This window comes from Apostichopus japonicus, chromosome 2 (assembly GCF_037975245.1).
Source record: "Apostichopus japonicus isolate 1M-3 chromosome 2, ASM3797524v1, whole genome shotgun sequence".
NCBI classification, from domain to species: domain Eukaryota; kingdom Metazoa; phylum Echinodermata; class Holothuroidea; order Aspidochirotida; family Stichopodidae; genus Apostichopus; species Apostichopus japonicus.
In genome coordinates, this window is record NC_092562.1 from 21,525,737 (window position 1) to 21,540,254 (window position 14,518).

At 38.0% G+C, this 14,518-nt stretch overlaps 1 protein-coding gene across 5 annotated transcripts in view; it reads left to right on the forward strand.

Moving 5' to 3' along the window:
- The window catches only part of LOC139982128 (uncharacterized), a 71,979-nt gene that overhangs the window by 45,541 nt on the left and 11,920 nt on the right, over positions 1-14,518 (forward strand). For all 5 annotated transcript variants that reach the window (XR_011797993.1, XM_071994730.1, XM_071994743.1 and 2 more), the window contains 6 exons: positions 1,281-1,360; positions 10,337-10,491; positions 11,439-11,494; positions 11,944-12,118; positions 12,913-13,081; positions 13,392-13,472. Coding sequence is in view for 4 of the 5 variants with exons in the window: in XM_071994730.1 (XP_071850831.1) it covers positions 1,281-1,360; positions 10,337-10,491; positions 11,439-11,494; positions 11,944-12,118; positions 12,913-13,081; positions 13,392-13,472 (716 nt within the window). In the remaining variant the exon portion in view is untranslated. The remainder of the gene's footprint in view (positions 1-1,280; positions 1,361-10,336; positions 10,492-11,438; positions 11,495-11,943; positions 12,119-12,912; positions 13,082-13,391; positions 13,473-14,518) is intronic.

Sequence of the window (14,518 nt, forward strand, 5' to 3'; positions counted from 1 at the left end):
CTCCTCTCTTACCAGTGAGTGTTTGGAATTTGTCAATAAACATACAGCGATTTCTTTAAAGGAGTAATGTTTTAACATTTTTGACAATTCATAATATGAAATTTTCATTGGTCTACTAAAATTGGGGATCCCTTTAACCTCATAAAAAAAACTGTGTCATCATCATTTTACAAGGAATAGAGACAAGAATTTCTTAAAGCAGATTTTCATTGTCAAGGTCTAATCCAGTTTTTGACAGCTTGTTGTTTGTTCTTTGAAATTGCATAGAAACTACACAGATTGTCAGTGACACAAAGCAGATAGTCAATGGCTTTCAAAACATAAGAGGTAACCTGATTTTATGAGGAAGTATTCAAAATTATGTACTGGAATCAACAGCTCTATAAAAGTGTCTTTGTAGTCTCAAGTATTCTACTGCAGTCTTGTAATGCAACAACTTTGTATGGATTAGATACTTCAAATGTTTTGGTTTTACAGTATTACAGTAATACAGCCTTTCAATCATAAGGTCCCCGGTTCGAGTCACTCCAAGATTAATGTATGTCGTCCAGTTACAGAGTTGTTGACAACTAACAATTCATAATCATGGACGTTAAATATGAATACATGTGAGAGACTGACTTCGGTCAGTTTGCGGCTTTGATAAGCCAATGAGGCTTCTTCACGAGTTCCTGCTTGCAGGAGGATCTAATATACATACATACATACAGTATACTTTTTTATAAATACTAGCATGATAATTAGCCTGATTTGTAATAGTGGTCTGGTTGTTTGGTCAAACAGTCGGAATTATCCGTACGGTCGTTTTTTCTTTCGACAATCAAGCAGTTGGAAGCTTCCATTTACAGCATTCATTGCACACGATTCTTGTCGGATAGCCAGGACTGCTATCCGAAGAACCATAAAGTGAAAGAATTGGCTTCCTTCCTTCCTCTCTAATTCCCTACCCCATCGGTGGATACACACTCTGTGATCTAGCCTAACACACGACAACCTGCAACATGTTTGACCTAGCTCACATGCCGACCCCATCAGATCATTTGACCTTCTCCCTTCCGAATCGACCGTTCTAAAATTCTTGGTGAAAATTTAGTTTTAAACTTTCTTCAAACATCCTTCCCTTGAAAACCAGACTGTTTTTGTTATGACCGTATTTGTGATCATGGGATGGTCTCGATACATGTGTGCCTTTGTCGTCTCTGTATAATATATACTGTACGCATTACTTCCAGTTTCTCCCATCACAAAGATTCAGTTGGTGAGTTTTTTCTTTCTTACAGACAGCCGATGGATTCGGATGATGAGATGGAAGATGCGGATGATCTATATGATGATGGCAGCTCTGCTCTTCCAAATGATGGTGAGTGTCAAGGCACTTTTTTCCAGACTGAAAAATATTTCCATGGAATAATGGTTAAATAGGCAATAGACTTTTGAGGTTGCAACTTTGCTAAGCATTACTATAGGACCATGTTATCAAGCTCCACTTTTATATACCCCCCTCCCCTCCTCCCATCACCTCCTTTCTCCTTCCATCCCCCTCTCCATCCCCTCACCTCCTTCCATCTCCTACCCCCCAAATGATTGATTTACCCTAGTGTTTGGAGTAAGCTTCTGTCATGAAATGTTGGTTTCATGTCACTAGTAACCTTTATGGACCTAGCGCTTTATGGCTTGGGCATATGATGAAATATTAGGGCCATTTGCTTAATATGTAATGTATAGGACCTATAATGTATCCAATGGTAAATTAATATTGATCACAGATCAGTTCTGGAGAATAAGAGTCACAACCTTTATCACCAACCAGTCTACATCCTGCCCTAAAGTGCCAAGAAGGTCATGTAATTGGTTAATCATTAATAATGAACTGAATTAATCAGCATCGATATTAGGAGACTATCTCTGGATTTCCTTGATATTATATATATATATATATACATATACATATATACTTATACATATATACATATATATATATATACATATGCATATATACATATACATATATATATACATATATATATAATTATACATATAATTATATATACATATATTACTGTATTAAGTGTTGCAGTCCAGTGCTATGGGTATGCTGTCCATGGGTCACACGTGTAACTGGAAGCATGGATAATCCCAAGTGTCTGTATTAATTATTACAGGGTACAGATAGCCTGTTGTAAGGATATGAATCAGAGCTGTAAAGTTGGGTTGTATCACTTCATGTAGTCCATCATGTACATGTAGAGTATCTCAAACAGATTGAGTGTAATGTATACGGACAGGTACTGTCACCAATCACCATTGGCTGAGTCAAATCATTTATTTAGAGTGATACTCTGATGTCATAAGTATGTATCGCTATGATAACCACATACTATTAACTGATACCCCTTTCTATCCAGCTAAGGTTGCCCCTTGTACTTCTGATAGGTTACTATTACAATGCACACTGAGGTGCTCCTCCAATTGCAAATAATTGGCTCGTTTCCATGGTAACATAAGATGAAAATAATGCAGGAAGAAAGTCGGTTCCCCAATTTTTTTCATGGAAATTGTACCGACTACCGAGATAGTTCCATGGATTATAATCTACATGGCATTGTTGTATGTTCCTTGTTACCTGTTACATACAAGTTATTACATACAGAAAGTATTTCAGTACTGTATGCAACCTTTTCAGTTGACTAAGGTTGCTTTCAATACTATTGTAAAATTTCAATTATTTTTTTGTTGTTGCTAAACTTCTTCTTATTGGCATTGTTCATTCATTACACACAAATAAGTCCCTGATGAGTCATAGGTTACGTAATGTGCTTTCTGTTGTCATACAATCCCAACCAAGTTTGTGAATGACTGAATCTGATTTGAATTTGAAACATCACTAATACAGAAATGAAAGTGTCAGAAGATTTTCTTTTGTGTAAAGTGTCAACTGTGGCTCAGGTTAAGACGAACGACCAAGTAACTATGCACATCCTTCAATCACTGATTGTACTGTAACTGCTGGTAAATATTTGGGGTTGTCAAATACTGAAAGTTGAAACAAGATCATAATAGCAACCTACATATAGCACAACTTTCTTAGTTGTTACAGTGAAAAAAGGAAGGGAAAGGAAGGAAAAAGAAAGAACATGCATCCGACATCGCTTCCCACCGAGCTGGTGATCAGTTTAATAGTCACCATGCATCATGAAAATAAAAATGGAGAGTATACATATAGTCCGGGCCAGAGGTGTTTCTGGGGGTAGAGCTGTTACCTCCTACTCAACTGTACAAAGGGCAATTTGTGAATTATACAAATTCAGTAAGGGTAAGGTTAAAAAATACAGAGTACAGACAAACATAGATTGTGTCATTAACCTACACTATAAATTCTACATGCTATATTCCAGCGAAGTATAGCTGCAAAGTTAACACTGGAGAATTGTGATTTTTTTTTGATATCGTATAGGGGTGTTGGAAGTTGTACCGACAAAAATGTGCATCCGTCAAATTTATTCCAGCAACCGCAGCGTGGATTTACTCTTTGTGATATTGTCTAAACTGGCAAGTAAACTTCCCCAAGAATTTAAACACTTGATACTGTTGTTTCCTGATTTTTATTCAAAAAGGAATGCTAGTCTTTATAGTGATACTGTACATTGGTTGGTAAAAGCTGCTTTGAGGGAACTAGACTTTAATACGCAGTGCCAACTCTTTTCAGCGCACTTTAAATAGTTGCTAAAAGCTTTTCATTGGGAGGTTCTAATATCCAAAACGTTTTCCACGGTTTTGTGGAGTGACCACTTATACAATAAAATCTCTCTGTGGGCGAGTGGATGAATCGAAAGTAGTGACAGTATAAAACGCTTTTTGAAATTTTGAGTGACCACTTTTTGAGTTTTCTATCAGACTTTTGGGGTCAATGCTTTTGACCTTTAGTGAAAAAACAAAAAAAACTGACAATGACTTTTTTCACTCACTACCGATCTTGCAAAATTGTAATGGGGACCGCGGATTGCAAGGTCTACAACGACCTTTTTAGGGTTCGATTCGTCCAACACTGCAGCATACGGAAAAGTTGTACTCAAAGCCGAAGCCAGCTGATATAATCAGTTCAAACCTTGGGAGTCAATGCATTCCAAGTTCATCAATACCGCCCTCAATACCTTTCAGGAAACATTGCATACTGTACTTTTAATAACTCCTGGGTGAGATAAAGGACGAAAGTTTCCCTCGTGTTAATTTATATTTCCCTGTTCCCTGTTGAGTGTTTCTCTTTCATGGAAGGATGAGGACACTGTATAGAGAATAGCACTTATCAAAGCTGTATTTGAAAGGCACGCTAAAAGTAAACTCTTTATAGTTTGTGAAAGTAGTTTTAATACATACCGAAGGTTCGAACTCTCCAAATTGTTCTCAGACAAAAAAGGGGAAACAAAAGACGTATCCTGTGAATTGTGGGAACAGAAAATGTTTCATTGTTAGTGGCCAGTTTTGGACTTTCTAGCATATTTCCAAATTGTTATGGGGGACTATGACACATTGAATTGAATTTTAAAGACAGTTGTAGTTTATTGAAATAACTTTTAAGCTTGCTTGGTTTTGTAATGCATGCCCCAACATGGATAGGCACTGGACATAGAGGTGGGGGTGGAGAGGGAGAAGAAGAGGAGGGGTGAGCGGTGGGGGGGGGATTGGAGGGTAAGAACATGGGAATAGGAAAATGTTCCTGTTCTGAGTAAGATGACTCTGAAAGTCTATATGATTCACCTGATCACAGTATAGTGTGTGTGTCTCTTAACAGTTAGCTGGATCGTGCATACAAGCTTTAATACTGGCAATATCTGTTCGTTATTTAAGCCCTGCCCTTTCACCGACGGTTACTCAATTGCCAAGGATAATTGATAAAGCTTGCTTGTTTCTTGTCCTCGTTACGTTACTAGTCCTTTAATGATATCTATATCCCTCTGGCTTCTGTCACATCCCCCTACTCTGTTGCCTCGTACCCCATGCACACTGCATATATACACTGCATGTATATATGGTTTTACGGCGTCGCTTAATGAAACAATTCCTGATTGGGGGACGGTTACTGACAGGTATTTGTCCGAGCACAGAGCCGTTAAATGTCGAGTGTCTGACGGATGACAGTTAAAGTAATTCCACCCTCTGAAGTCGGAATCTGGGCCTAATTTTCAGCTTCAAGAGAACAGGTTAAGATGCAGACACTGTGACATTGCACGGCTATCCGCATGCTCTTGAAGAGAGACATATATTCTGTGATTGTATTGTATCATCAAAAGTGTTAAGGACACTGTCCATTGACAGATATATGCCATAAATGCTGAAATTTGGGACTAAATGATTTTGCTTTTAGGAAACGATACACCATAAGATATCCAGAAAAAGCTTGTAAGTCGATAGATGTCGCTAAAATTCCTAAAATGTTTCTCAGAGTACTTCCCTGGAGATATAATTCCTCTCTTCATATTATTATTTTTATAATCCCGGGTGCTGAGGGATCAAATTTAGCAGCAAAAGAAGTTTAATTATTGGTGACCAGATTTGGTCTTTGAGTACTAGCATATTTTGTGAAAACACTGATTTTTTGTGTTTTACAGTGGACATTGTCGACTATTCTCCATCTTGGCAAGTATTTAAAGGTATGATGTGTTGGCCCCAAATATGCTAGATATTCAAATATGGTCAGTGGTAACCTTTGGTCAAAATCCTTAAACTGTTTTGATTACAACCTTCGAGGAAATTATCCTCACTGGGACATTCAGTCATCTTGTGTGTTCCTTAAATATGCCTGAGAACAATTTGGAAAGTAAAGACCTCCATGAAAGTACTGTTTGAAAACTTCTAGCAATTATAGCGAGCTATTATTTGGGGCCTATAAACAATAGTGACTACCTTTAAGGTATAATACTGACTGACGTGAATGGCAGGGAATAATCGTCAGGTATATAGAGAATAAACTATGAATAGGGCAAGGATTTCCATGTTACCCGTCTCCAAGCAACATACAGTGCACTCTTTATCTGTATTATTATTATGAACTTTACATGTGGTATGTTGCTCCATTGTACTGAATAGAAGTTCCTCATTGTCTTTCGTAGAGTTCAAAGGTCATTTGAGGTAAAGAAATGTTAAAAGTTTGAAAAACTCCTAAACAAAGTAACTCCAAAAATTAAAGATTGCATAAACTTCAAACATGGGAGTGGATCCACTTTAGTGAGTACATTGTCCTTGTTGATTTTTGTACATTTTTGTACATAAAATTTCATGTAAAATTTTTTTTTTTTTAAATTTATTTAAAAAAAAAAAATTCTTTTTACAAAAATTCAAGATAAAATTTCAATTCAAGATCAGCTGTGGTCAAAGTAAAGAACTTTTTTTACTTCTCCGAAAGTGAAGTTGGTATGAATATCATACTCAGTTGGGTAGGCCTACGTACATTCCACTTTAGTGGCTACCAGACCCCTACTTCTGTGGGGGTGAAAGGTCATTTGTGACCAGCAACAGCCCAAAAAGAAATCTGAATGAATGTGATGTGTTAGTCCTTTTGGTTGCAGTTCAATTCCGATTAGACAAAATCAACAATGGCTGACAAACATTGGAAATCTGGTGTTGATACATATGTTCTCATACAAATCTTTAGCAAGGAATCACTAAATCAGCTGATTTTCTGATATGTTATGATACATATACAAAGTGTCTGCGAAAGGTTGTGTTGTGGTGCCAATATGCATGTATTCAGCCTGTGTCATAACAACTGGAAGCATACGCTTGAACTTCCTTTTTCCACTTCCTGTCCCCTGTAATTTTTCCTGTTTGCTTGGAACAGAGGTCGTGCATCGCAGTTTAGCAGCTAGAAGGTGATTCAACATGCACCATTATCTGTAATTTTCTTTGGGTCGACCGATTTCCTGGATAAACGGACCGCAGCAAACAATCGATTCCGGTGGTGACATCATCGTTTGATTTAGAGCGCACAAATGAATCAGAAATTATATTCCAGATGAGTTGCCGTTGATTTGGAATATAATTGTCTTTAGATGTCTAATTTGAGATTCTTGAGAAAATCCCAGATGTAAAGTATAACAGCTGGTCGTTAGATATGATTAGAATCTATCGTAAAAATGCCCATGAAATAACTACATGTTACTATTTTCCACTCCGTAGCAATTAACAATCAGACCCATTTCAAAATTTGCTTTCAATAAGTTTAATTGCAATTAAGAGCCAACGAATAGTTGTAGATAATTTGTGAAAGATAAAATGAAGTTCATGTTTGGGTTTTCCACAGCGATTATGCAAGTAAAACGGTCACTCTGATACCTAGGAAATTGATACGATGCTATTTCCTACGAATAGGCGGCCTTCTCAGTACTTAACGGTTTGCATGTTTATCTAAAAAATATTGTACACATTTGCACATCAAAAATAGTGACCAACTTAACATTAGTAGCAAACTCAAAATTTAGCCACATATCATTGCAAATTTTAAGATCAGGATTTTTTTGGTGAAAGTTGTAAGAAGCAAAAACTAGTTGTAGACGTCTGCTCAGGAATTTCAATAGTTTATAAATTGATTTCAATCCATAACATTGTAAATTTGCTCATTTCTCAACATCGCAACTGTCCCCCTATTGCCATGCAAGAGAAATGTATACGAGTGTCAGTTTTTATACTTTGTAGTTTCGATTTGAGGAGTTCACAAGCTTAATGTTTGTCATCAAACTAGGTCAAAATTTGAGGAAAGAAAGGAAAGGGTGTTCATTCTCAAAGGATCTTATTGACTTTAAAAAAAAGAGGGGAAAAAAACAGAGATTACTGGGGAATATGGGAGAACCTTAGTGATACAATGTATCTGGATAAGTTTTGTTGGTCTGGAGAAAATAATCGACAGTACGGTTGCCGCCCATAAGGCCATACATGTAACTATTATTCCTTTGGGTGCAGTCACTTACTATACTGACTAAGCTTACCACAATGGACAAATTTTGCATTCTGGAGGTCTAGCATTTAAAAGCCTCGTTAAAATCATCCGGATCAGGTTTATATAATGGAATGCAAAATGCAGCTGAAAAATTAATACCGTATTCCATGTAACTAAATTCCCTTTCGTTCTTCTAAACCCTATTAATCCAAGATTGTGGCGGTGCTAATGGTGACCGAGGGGGAGGGGAGGGTGGAGGGGTGGTAGGGTGTTGGAATGGTGAAGGCAGGAGCAGAATGGGTAGACTGCAAAGGAGAGTGCCATTCTGTTACATAGTTTCAGGGTGGTACATCAGTTTTTTTGACCAGACAATATTTTGTAACATTTAATGTTCTCTATACATTTGCAAATTTTGATGACGATATACTGTTCCTTTTGTTTAAAAAATCCTCCTTTGCGTATCAGAGAGGTCGCAGATAAACAGTAGTCGAGTTTGATCAAGTTGACATCCTGTGGTTTTGGGAAATGATGGGGTTTTCCCTATTAAAGTTACTGAGAAGGGCAATAGGTAGAAGGTGGGTTTTTAAGTTCAGGTTAATAGTCTACTGTTCCTGGAAGCTGATAATGCTTTAATAGGAACTCTGGAATTTTAAGGAATAATGCCGCTCACCTTCCTGTGTATATAATAGGTTTATAGCGTAGAAGAGCTTTTTGTCCATCGCATGTGTTCCTACTTTTTGGAGGTTTTTTTTATGACTGAAAAGGTTCGGACAATCTTTTGATTTGTAGAAAGTATCGTATGATAACGGTTTCCCAGATGTCCAAGTTATGGATTTCAACTGGATTATCTTTACAGAAAAGACCGTGGGTAGGGTAGATTTTGAAAATACATTTTAGTCTTGCTAAAAATCTAGTAAATATTACTATTTTTAAAGACACAGATCAAATGTATTGACCCCAAAATATGCCAGAAAATTTAGCATGAAAGTTAAATGGTTAAACTTCAGTGAACACTCATGCTAGTCCCACCCTCTTTACACGGAGACATTCAATTGGACACAACAGTAAGAAGGTCAGAGCTCATCTCTCTAGGAAAGCCATTTTAACTGTTCTCACTTTCAGTGATATTAGCATGCCAAGTTACCTAGCAACAGTCTGTTAATAGTATATCCCACCAAAAATCACACCAGGAATGAAGAAAATAGGTATAGGCCTCAAAGGTTTGCTAATGACCTAAAATGTGACATTTAAATTCTTCCTTCAACCCTCCTCCTGTCCCGATATTTCCTCATAGAAACATCTGGGACAGCTCTTTGAATATCATTTTGACATAGATAAGAAACAACAAGGGCCCTAGAACAGACCCTTGTGGAACACCTGTGGAGGAGAGTTTATAAATTAGTGTATTGACACTGTGTTCTCTAATACTAATAATAATATTAAATGAGACTTATATAGCGCCAAATCAGTAGACAAAAGTTACTGCTCAAGGCCCTTTACAAAAAAAGCAGATTAATTTACAAAAGAACAAGTGAAAAGATGGGTCTTAAGTAGACTTTTGAATGTAGAAAGTTTAGAGCATGTTCGAATGTGATCTGGTAACTTGTTCCAGAAAACAAAACAAGAGTAATACAAGTAACTCTTTATAATATCATATGCCTTACCATGAAAACCATAATAAGAAAGTTTCATGAAGAGAATGGAATGATCAACGTTGTATCAAATGTTCTTTTTGAGATCAAGGTATATAATCCAAGTAAAGATAGTGTCCATTTTCCTTCCCCTCACTCTCACAAATTTGTCATTGACCAATCCTGTACTTCCGTACAATTTGGTACGTTTCATTTTATTCAGCGGTGATGCTCTTGTTCTCCAGTCAAGGGAGTTTGCACCTAGCTGAAACTAATATATAACTGCCACCTTCCTATTCAGCCATGATGGTCTGTATCATCCTCGGAACAGCGAGGCACCTGTCTCGGTATACAGATTCTGCTTTCGTATGAGGAAACTGAAAGAAAATGAAAATTAATACCAACAGCGTTTGCAAATCAGGTTTCATTTTGACCAGGATAAATTACAAAGCTCACGTTTCTACAGAGATACACGGTTGCATGTTTGTATTTCCTGGTGCGCTCAGGTATAATGATTTGGAACATGCATCCTCATGTAATTTATCTTCCTCGTTGCGTGCGTCTAGTACCCCCGAGACGAGTCCGCGGATCCTGTTTCAATTTGCCAACACACCACTAGATGTGAATAATTTATAAATCCACAAATGTCCCCCAGCCGTGTTTTTATGCGACAACTTTCCACCCATAATATGCAGTGTTTATGAAATCATGAATTATGAATTTGTCTATGAAATCAGTAAATGACCTGGTCTTCTTACCTCCTTCTCCTCCATAGGTGTGCCACCTCCGTCCCTGCCATCTATCGATACATTGCCAGTACACCACCAGACCAGCGCTGGCTCTTCATCATCTCACATACAGACATCTGGTACCTCAGAGTATACCGGCTCCGGCGGTGATAGTGGTGAAATCTACGATCCTATCGATGGGGTAAGAAACTGGAAGAGATTGATAAACTACTGATGATAACAAACAGTATTGCAACCAGGACTTGCTGTGGAAATGGTTCAGTGAAGTTGCCATACAGTTAATTGGGTGGGGGGGCTGAATCTTTGGTATATTACCTCTCTAATTGAGCTGTGAGATTTGGATTTTAGTGGTGATAGTGGTGAAATCTATGATCCTATTGATGGGGTAAGTAACTGGAAGAGAACAGCACCTAAAGAGATTTATATTTACTTTGTTCTTTGCTTACCTGTCTCCCCACAACCTTAGCACTCTCTTTCTACCGTGCTGCCCAGAATGAACTGGTAACCTTTAAACCACTTTACGCCCTCTATGACGGGCCCTTCGGTCAATGCCCTTCCTTCTCATTCTACCATCCAAAGTGCCAGCATCCTACGTTTTTTTGTATCCAAATCAGTAAGTCTTTTGATAACTAGTGACGATAGCATACCATATTGCAACATGAATTACCGTGGAAATAGTTCAGTTAAGCTGCCACACAGTAGTTGGGTGGGGCTAAGTCTTGGTATATATCCTTATTAATTGAGGTGTGAGGTTCGGATTTAAGTGAGTCTACCGATAGTCTGAATTTGTCACTTTCCATTCGAGTATCCAAAAGTTCTCTTTTGCCACAGGAGTGGAGAAACCCTCTCTCCCCTCCCTCTCCCACAAGGATAGCAGGAACCCCTATCCCCTGGTTGGTCTCACTATAAAACCTCATCCAGGTATTCCCCAAAAGAGAAGACTTGGAAACTACTGTGAAAGATAACTTTCCAAGGCCTTAAGTCTTTCCCCTTTAATCCCTCACCCTCACTCCCACCCCTCTCCCCCTCCTCACCCCTGCTCACCCCTCCTGTTCATTTTCAAAACCACCTTCAAGGCCTAGTGCTGATGAAGAAGAGGGAGATAAAATGTTTTGTTTTAATTTTCAGGATTGTGATGAACTGTATGAACCCTTAGATATAGACCAAGCAGGAAATGCTGTTGGGTAAGTAATATGCTCCTGGTATTCAAAGGTGTTTGCTTGGTGACCCCAACCTCTATCATCTTGGAGAGCCTCCTGTTACGGATGTTGTGGCCCAAAGAAAGGCGGGGAGAAGCATTCCTCCCACCCTCCCCCCTCCTCTGAGAAGCGTTTATGTGATTAACAGTTGCTTAAGTTTCAAGATAATGTCATATTTTGCAACTTTTGAAGTAATTTATACTTATATGTTCAGACTAGCCTATTTTTTTTTTTAGTATATTTGTCAGATTTTTATTTATTTTTTTGTCTTTCGCTGAAGGTATCATATTTATTTCAACAGTATCTTAAATGTTAGTTTCTTTTATGTCTTTTTGGTTTTTTTTTTTTAAAACTGATACTTTTTCTTAATAGCTTGTCAAGTGGTGACTGTTCTGAAGTAACGTGTTTGGATCTGTGTATTTAATATTTGACAGGTCGGATGCTGCCACCTTGGAGAAGGAAAGAGAGGCGGAGAGGAAGAGACAAGAGAAACTAAAGAAAGATCAGGAGAGACTACAAAAGAAGGAAGAAGAAAGGAGAAAGAAGGAGGAGAAGGAGGAGAAGAAGAAGAAAGAGAAAGCAGATAAAGAACTGAAAAAGAAATTCAAGGTGAGACACAACTTCATAAAACACAGCCTCTAATTTAGTTAATGATTTACAGGTCATTTATTATTCCAAGTGGGTGATAATTACCTCCCTCTTTAAAAAAAGAGTTGAGAACTGCAGTTTGCATCCACTTTAATCACAGAATATCGGGATGCGAGTTTCATCGTTATAATACTCCTAATTTGAAACCTGATCTGTTGGTATAAATGGTTTTACCGTTAAAATAGGTCTCCTGATTTGAAACTTGATCTGGTAGTAGAAATATATATATATATATATATATACTTGAAATTGTAGTGGTGCTAACTAAGAGCAGCAAACGACAGAAGCAAGATGGACGTCTTCAATTATGGCTTAAGTATTTACTCAGCAAACGAAGATCGTTAGCTGTAACCATTAGCGCTGTTGGTAGAGGGAAAGAATTGCTATCTGGCGAGCATTGTTTCAGATTCCATACGAGCCTAGTCATTACTTTGCTGCCTTGATGTGACAAAGATGTTTGAATGTGTGATAAACTTTGGGTCTTGCCCAAGAACAGATTTGTCTTAATCCTGCTCATATTTGCATTTAAGAATCAGGTGGGAGTTGTTGTTGTCATCAACTGGTGGGGTTATCAATTTGAAGCTTTTGAAGCTTGTTGCACACTTCTTTTGGCCGGCAAGAATTGTTTGCATATTAGTTTGATGTAGTCATTCCAAGGAGTAGTTTATACATGACTAAATCTGATTGGGAGAGGGGCGTAAAATATATAAACATTGCGAAACTGCCTCATCACCAATCGTCTGTCCTTATTACAGGTCAAAGGTGACTGGACAGTACTGGGAACAGGAACTTCCTTGCAAGACATCGGCGACGAAAACGATAAATTCTCTGTCATATGTATCCAGGGAGAAAGTTTGGATATCATACGTAAAGATGGACCTAACCCACCGGGAAAATGGCTTGTTAAGAATAAACTCGGCGATCGTAAGTACTTCTTATCAGAGAGCTGCAGGTTTGTGTTGGAAGTTCCCCGACCCCCTGCCACCTATAAAGTAGACTACCTGTAACTCTTCTGTTGAGAAAAATTTGAATTGACTTACTTCGATTTACTCCGCTAACATCTGGTGGCAGCTGTCATCAATATTTGTTAACAGAAACAATGTTGATATCTCATCCCAATTGTAATAAAAATGATAATGTTATAGATTAGATTAATGGATCGATCAATTATTATATATTATTATTATCGTGTTTCTAATTGCCTTCTTTCTGCTCTATTTTGCCCCTCTCTCAGCTGGATATATCGATTCTCATCTAGTGCACCCTACTGATGATGGTGATTTTGGCGATGTTTATGATGCTGTTGGTCTATCAGGTAAGGCCCACAGTTCTTTTTTTCTGAAAATTTCTTTCCGTCTGGGAGTCGCCCCCTCTTGGTGGAATCGTCAAACATGCCAGTTGTGGTATGAAGCATAATATAATTGTATAATAAAGCTAGGAGAAGGTATTTACTTCGCTTCTCGCTTGATACCTGTCTCCTCACAACCTTAGCACCATGTTCTACCTTGCCTAGAATGAACTGGTAACCTTTAAACACTGTGCTCCCTTTATGACTGGCCCCTCCTGTCAATGCCCTTCCTTCTCATTCTACCATCCAAAGTGCAAAGAAGGTGCCTTTTTTTTCCGTCTGGTTTTACCTGATCGTTATTCGTACGGAATTGTAACCAAGGATACTAGCTAGGAGAAGATATTTAGATCCTGCCTGGCAGATACCTTCTCAGAGGTGGAAAATTACTCTACAGTCAACCAATATGTTTAACCTGTGGGGGAGTTCAGGTTCTGTTCTTCACTCGTAGAATTATGGCTAGAGCCTTCTGTATGTTTGACTCAGGTTCACGCTTATGTGCACGTGTACAAGAAGTTAGATTGTGATTTCGTTTCAGTTTTTTAATCAGTTCATTCAGGAAACTTGTCCTTGCAAAAAGGCAACGTAAGTTATTTTACCAACTTGGCAGATAGGGCAAACAAGAAAATTAGCTTTTTAGATTCCTTCAGTATTAATTCACATTTCCTTCCTTACTTTCACAGAAGTTTTGCCTTTGCAGAACGATAAAATAAGGTGTATAAACACACTATCTTTTGAATGTTTGGATACCTTCTGACTCTTAATTAAGAGTGCTCTTTTGTTCAACTCGCTATTGTGTTCAAATCGGCTTAGTAGAAACTTGACTGTGGCTGTGAATGTAACTTTATAGCGTGGAGGGTAGTTTGGAGACTGTGCACCCAAGTGTGACTCATTATCTGCTTGTGGCTGTGCCTCATTATAGTCGCAAAAAAATGCACCGGTCCGGACTTGGCGGTTAGATTTGTGAGGCTTCCCTTAGTGGAGAATATATTCCTCTTTGTAATTCAGACGCAATT